General features: G+C 41.5%; 1 protein-coding gene across 1 annotated transcript in view; it reads right to left on the bottom strand.

The window, feature by feature from the left end:
- Positions 1-4,361: 4,361 nt before the first annotated feature.
- Positions 4,362-6,659, bottom strand: part of LOC103922881 (cytochrome P450 1B1) — a 5,929-nt gene continuing 3,631 nt past the window's right edge. Inside the window, exon 2 of the mRNA XM_009331096.1 lies at positions 4,362-5,020. Coding sequence (XP_009329371.1) covers positions 4,408-5,020 — 613 coding nt within the window. The 3' untranslated portion in view covers positions 4,362-4,407. The remainder of the gene's footprint in view (positions 5,021-6,659) is intronic.

Below are 6,659 nucleotides of genomic sequence, written 5' to 3'. Positions count from 1 at the left end.
CCAGCAAGTTTAACTATTAGTTTCACAAGGAATGTAATGGTACACTTGAATAGTTTGAACGTATTCTATGCCAACTCTGCTAGCTCAGCCTACATGCTTCCCCTCCTTGTTATGTAGTGGGGTGGTCTGACTGCTACTGGTTTTCCAAGAAACATGTGCTTGTCCTAAGTTCTCCCTGTGCTTCCTGTTTTGTGAGATTTTTTGTTGTTTTGGTGTTTGGCTTTTTTTTTTTTTAATCCCTTATCTCAACTTGAATGAAAGATGTTACTAAAATTCTGGGAGATGGCCTAAGTGTGCGCGTGCGCACATACACAGAGAAAGCAAGCTTGAGATGCCATTTGGCTTTCCTGACCCATTGAAATCACCACAACCTGAGCATGAAGATTTTTAAAGGAAAAATCTTGTCTTGAATACAGCTGCTTAACTTCTTTGTGCTTTATTTCATGAAGAAAGAGCAACATGTGTTTGTCTAGTATTGCTATGGCGACATCCAGTCACAGGTTGGTGAGGGAGGCAGTGACAGTGCAAACACAAAATCTCATGAGATGCGCATGACTTGCTGTTAGATGTGACCTTGCCTAGTTTTGAAAATGATAGGTTTTCTACCAACGGCTCCAATGAAACAGATGGAAAATGGAAATACAGAATGCAAAAAAACCAAAAAAACCCAACAACAACAACAAAAAAACAAACAAAAAAAAGCCCAAGCCAATTTGCTGAGTTAGTCTTCCTTAACACTTGGTACTGGCTTACAGTGGGCAATCAGAAACTTTTGGTTCCCTACTCAACTGCTATAAATAGTATTTGCAGTGATCTCCAAGAATCTCTCCAAGAATGCTTTCTTCGTGCCAACTGCTGGCTGCATCAGCACTGCATCTTTTGGCACTAAGCAGGTCTTGCTATAAAAATGTGCCTGTCAACACTGAAGAGGGAGTCTAGACTTCAGCTGTGGACAGCTGGTAAAGCAGAAAAATACCTAGAAATTAACGGGAAGCAGGGACGGTGTGGCAGCATCTCCTGACTGTATGAAGTTGCTCTTGGCTTTTACCCAGGGAGGACGCCTGCTCTGTATCTACGCTGTGTCCCACTGGTCAGCCCCAGCCACGTATGCGCTGCATGGGGTATCTTTGGACACTACACCTACTCCACAGGTCCTTAGCTACTTCTAGGGGGTCTTTGTAAGTCATCTTCAACTTGTGCTCCTTCTGATTTCACCAACTCAGCCTGTACTTAGAATCCTGCCCCCTTAGGGAGAAACTCCAGCTTGAAAATACCCCAAATTAGGAGGCAACTACTGCTAGTCAGTCTGCCCAGCCTTCTGTCCCACCCAGCTTTTGTTCCACTTCCTTGGGGTTAGGGAAAATGTGAAGGTCTTTTCTAAGATGGCCCTGAAGTAAGCACGCTTGCGTAGCAGACTGGGGAAAAGACGACAAAGCGGGGGCGGGGAGGGGAGCTGCTGCATCATGAAGAAATGTTTTACATACGCAGTAACAGCCACCCTTCACCACAGGATTGCCTTGATTTCGTGAGAGGCTGCTCTGCAAGGACGCGTTAAGGCCTGTTTGGCCCTGAGATTTCCTTCCCGGCAGTCCTGACTATACACCAAGGGTAAACCAGCACAAATTGGTCCCAAGGGCAGTGGTGGGGATCCCGCATCAGGAGTATATAGATGCCAGCACTAGATACAGGAGGGGAAAAAGAGGAAGGAAAACCAGTCTGTGGGCTTGAAATAAGGGGAGGTGGAAGTAAACTGAAATGCCAGAGGGAAGAACATAGCGTAGGAGATTGTGCAGGCTGAGGAGAGATTAACAGGTATTAGAAGGAAGCAAAAGACATGAGAGAATTCAGATCGATGCTGAGACGAGCAGCAGCAATGTTCTTAGCAAGGAGCATGAGGAAGTTGAACACAGATGGCAAGGTATGAATAAGCAGGCAGACCTGAGAAGCTGTAAGGGCAAGATGGAGAAAAACCTTAAAATCCAGAAATGGGAAGAAGGTGAAAAGTATATGAACAAATATCTAAAATAATACTGCTTTCCAAATCAGAAATAATTTTGTTTATCTTGATGTTAGAAAGCCATACATAAACTAAGCAAAGGCAGTGTAAGAATAATTTTATTTAGTATTTTGGTAACACAACGATACATCTCAAAATGACCATAAAAGTTAGCTCACTGAACAACTGCATACATTCTAAATGGGTGCTACTAAATTTGAGTAACTTCACAGATTATATGAGGCATTATTTGACCAACAGCTATATAGCGTGTGACCCCCTCACAGACACGAGCAGTGTGAACGGACGTTGCATTAGTAGCCAATGCACAGTTAAAGCTTTTGGAAGAGTACAAAATTGCAAAAGCTGTTTTTATTAAGATATGAATTGGTGATCCTTGCGTTAGAATAACTATTCAGTTGTAGGTTACATCCTTTATATTTTTTTGAATAACAATACTTATAAAGGTACAAGGAAAACTGTCTTGCTAGCATTTGATCTAATGTAGATCTCCATATGAAAATGCTGAGTATCTTAAAGCTTTTCACAGGTATAGGCTAAGTTCTGGGATATCACAAACTTGTACGTAATTCAGAAAAACACCTGAGGTTACTCCTTGTGTATGTAACAGAAAGCTTTTTTAGCTCTAAAAAAAAAAAAGAAGATAGATGCCATATGAAGTCAGAGACTTTAAACAGGTACATTACTACTGTGTGGTGTTAAGGAGCAGTGCTTTTAGGCTTGATTCAGGTTTTTTAAATCGGTAGCGAAGCTTCTACTTACGAAGATCAGGATCGTGTTGTTAACCCTGCTCTTCCCCATGTCACTGTGAGTTCTGTCACTGCTGCCAACGTGACGAAGACTGGCCATCTATCAGAAGACCCAGTGCAAATCTTTACTTGCTTAGGTCTCAGCAGAGCTACTTTACTGTGTAGCATTGCACCCTTATTCTTCTAGCTCTACTAATACCTTGTTTAGTACTAGGCTGAACACAGCAAGTCATGTGAGGTATTCTCATTTCTGATGGATTTCATATGTAATTGAAGGTGATCTGCAGCTCCAAAGAACTGCCCAACACTTTTCAAAATCAGGCATTTACATTGGGTTGTTTGATTTTTAGAGAAATACATGCAGCTTTGTGTAGACAAACATTAGCCAGAGGTTCAAGGCCATAAAGTTTCACGTGTGTGTTTTACTTTAAAATACTAGTTTTGGGTTGGTTTGTTTTCTTTTAAAATTTTTGTGAGGCAAAGGACATAAAAAAAAAAGTACTTTTTCTTCAGTTAATGGGTGCATTAATTAGGACATGTAATGTTAGTTTTCCTTCTGAGGCTTTGTTCCAAGCAAATCGTACTGAAAGTACTTAGTTGATTTTTGGATATACCTTTTGACTCAACCTAACAGAATGACTAGTGAGCAGGGGTGTATTTGCTGTACGCTTTGCTTGAGGCTTGTGGCAGGGAAGTTTTAATATAAAACCCCCAAATTCTCACTTCTAAATACCTTGGCCCATGTGGATTTTACTGGACTTACCTATGTGCCCAGGGATATTAACTCTTTACTAGAGAAATACAAAGTTCAGCTGTACCTTTAGAAAACTTTGTAATTCAAATATCTATTTTGTTCATGAATATGCTAATAAAGAGATTAGCATATGGCTTGTATCACCCTTGCTATTTGGTGACATATCAAATCTGGTCTTTCAAAACTTAATGCAAAGGTACTATATTAGGACATTCTGTTCATTCCCATATAAAATATGAATTTTATTTTCAAATGTGCTTGTAAGCAAGTCTGGTTTTTAGTCATTTATGTAAACACTTTGGAATGCTAAAGGCAAGACTTACATTGTCATTTTACCAAAGATCATTTGAACTTTTATTATCGGGGCATTAACGTACACCCCAGCAGTCACGACGCAGGAGCTGCCATGTGCCTATGGCAGTTTCCAGCAGAGTGAATTCAGAGGCAGGCTGCAGTGTTCTGAGCAACCCCTTTTTCTTTTTTTTTTTTTTTCTTTTTTCAATAAGAGATTTCACTTTGGGATGTGGAGTCACTGAAGGCAAACTTAGAGTTAAGGCACAGAAAGGATTGTACAAACCGTTCCTGGAGATGCTCCAACCAGCCAGTGGATAAAAAGCACTTTACAATGGCGACTTCTGTGAACAAGCTAGAAAAGAAAAGGCTTACTTTCAAATTGCATATGTTTTATCATTTAATATATTAAATTGTTCCCCTGGCTCTCCTTCTAGAATTAAAAAGAGGACTGAATTATACCTTGTGCAGTTTTCCTTCCTGCTCTTGTAACTTGTAGTATTGGCTATTTTCCAAAAAGATCACGAGAACAAACTATAACTTATTTAAGTCTAAAAAGAGAGACAGGGATTATCTTTAGATGCAAGGTTTGTTGCTTAGGCATTTGCTGACAGCTGATTTTCATTGGCTGCTTTCTCTGCTTGCAGTCTTTGGACAGCCTGATCGAGCAAATCCATAGTATCTCTCAGCGTAACATTCAAGGTAAATGGCTTAGGTTTAATGGTCAACCCATAGGTAAAGTCCATTTTAGGGTCCTCGTTTGGATTAGCAGTAAAATTGCACTGATGCACCAGTATGGAGGTAAAAAGAAACAGCTGCACCTTGGATAACTCCTCTCCAATACACCGACGTTTTCCCAATGAGAAAATCATCACGCTACTAGTAAGATCTTTATTGATGAATCCATTCTCATCCAGGAACCTTGTTGGATCAAAATCCTCTGGGTTGGACCATTTTGCTGGATCGTGATTCACTGACCACTGGTTAACAAAAATCACTGTGTCCTTGGGAATGAGGTAGCCCATTATGAAGGTGTTGGTTGTGGTGGCATGTGGGATAGTAACAGGCACAAAGCTGCTGAAACGCATGGATTCATACAAGAAAGCCATGATGTAGGGCAGGTGAGGCTGATCTTCAGCACATGGCAGACGGTCTCTTCCAACAATCCTATCCACTTCTTCTTGCATTTTAGCCTGCACATTCGGATACCTGTCATTTAAAGTAAGATGCGTGTGCGTACGTAACCCTTTCAAACGATTTTCTTAGAAATGATCCTTGCTGTAAACATTTTTCACAGAACCTCACCCCTACCCTAAATAATGCAGTTTGAGCAACGTTTAAATATACTGCAGGAACGCGTAGACCTTGATGGAAAACTTTGAGAGAAAAATCCAAACTTCCCATGCAGTGGGGTCATTTTAGATTTGCTGTTTTCACTTTAGTATCACATGTAACGGATTCTCAGCATAAAAAATGAAACTAACTTAAAATGTGCTGAAACTGAATATTCTGATGCAATTTTGAAAATTCATTCTAAAACTAAAATTACTTGTCTCCTCTAAATATCGGGCTTTCCGTGGGAACAAGAATTTGGTTTTCTGGCTCTGTATGTGACTTCTAAAAGTTAGCATGGAGTTTATTATCACTAGACATATTGCATACATGTGAAAGTCTGCAGGTTTTTAAACTGAAAAAATCCCTGCTAATAATTGTCAGAACAGTTTTATGAACATGCCAGTCTTGGTTTGTGTGCACTTTTTCTAATTAATATCAAAATATGTTTTCTTTATAATGTATTTTAAGATGACTGTCTTGAAGTCTGGATAGTTTGGAAGACTACACAGTAACCAAACAAGATCAACATATTCTTAAGTTTTGCTTATTTTCTTTTGCCTGTCTAAAAGCACGCGTTCCTCCAAGGAGCCTTTATTTGCTTTAAGTATTCAAGTTTGGCTTCTGTGTCCTTGCCTCCTCCCCCTGCAGCAGACCTGCATGTCGAATGCTGGGCAAATGCAAGAAGCGGGGAGAAACCCAGCAGGTTACGTGAACACTGGGCGTCATACCCTTAGCTCGAAGCCTTAAATATTTGCCTGTTTTTCAAGAAGCGGCTGAGCAGATCATGTTTGCATAAGCCTACAGATGATGCAGATGATGAAAGAAAAAGCCAAGACAGGCAAGGAAATCAGTGCTATGCCTCCTTCTATTAAACCGCCTCCCCTAGCTGAGATTTTCCCCCTCGAAGGGCTGGTGCCAGGGCAGCGCGCAGAAGGGGGGTGTGCTCGCACCCGCCGGCTGCCCGGCGGGTCTGCCTTTCCCCAGGTCACCCCGTGGCGATAGAGGCACACGCTGCTGGCAAATTAACATAATAGCGGGTTTGGAAAGCGGAGCACGAACTCTTTATCTTGCTTAAGCACTTGTTATCCTGTTCCTATGATCTCCTTGATCTTGACCTGGTAAAATCTGCTACTTTCGGGTTTTATTCGGCTGCCTTTTTGCCAGCCTCTCTTTATGCACCGCTACCCGACGGCCAGAGTAGGTTGCTGGTTTTGTCGGGTTTGTTTTTTCTTTTTTTTAATCTTTCTTATCTTTTTCTGGCAGGTTTCCCAGAGCTTCCGTGTCGAGTTAATCGGAAGCCGCCGTCTGCTACTTTCGGGTTTTATTCGGCTGCCTTTTTGCCAGCCTCTCTTTATGCACCGCTACCCGACGGCCAGAGTAGGTTGCTGGTTTTGTCGGGTTTGTTTTTTCTTTTTTTTAATCTTTCTTATCTTTTTCTGGCAGGTTTCCCAGAGCTTCCGTGTCGAGTTAATCGGAAGCCGCCGCGATACCCCGGCACCGCACGGGCCGGCCG

This window comes from Pygoscelis adeliae, unplaced genomic scaffold (genome assembly GCF_000699105.1).
Source record: "Pygoscelis adeliae isolate BGI_AS28 unplaced genomic scaffold, ASM69910v1 Scaffold218, whole genome shotgun sequence".
Classification (NCBI taxonomy): Eukaryota; Metazoa; Chordata; class Aves; order Sphenisciformes; family Spheniscidae; genus Pygoscelis; species Pygoscelis adeliae.
The sequence above is the reverse complement of the archived record's forward strand: the minus strand, read 5'-3'. Positions and strand labels throughout refer to the sequence as shown.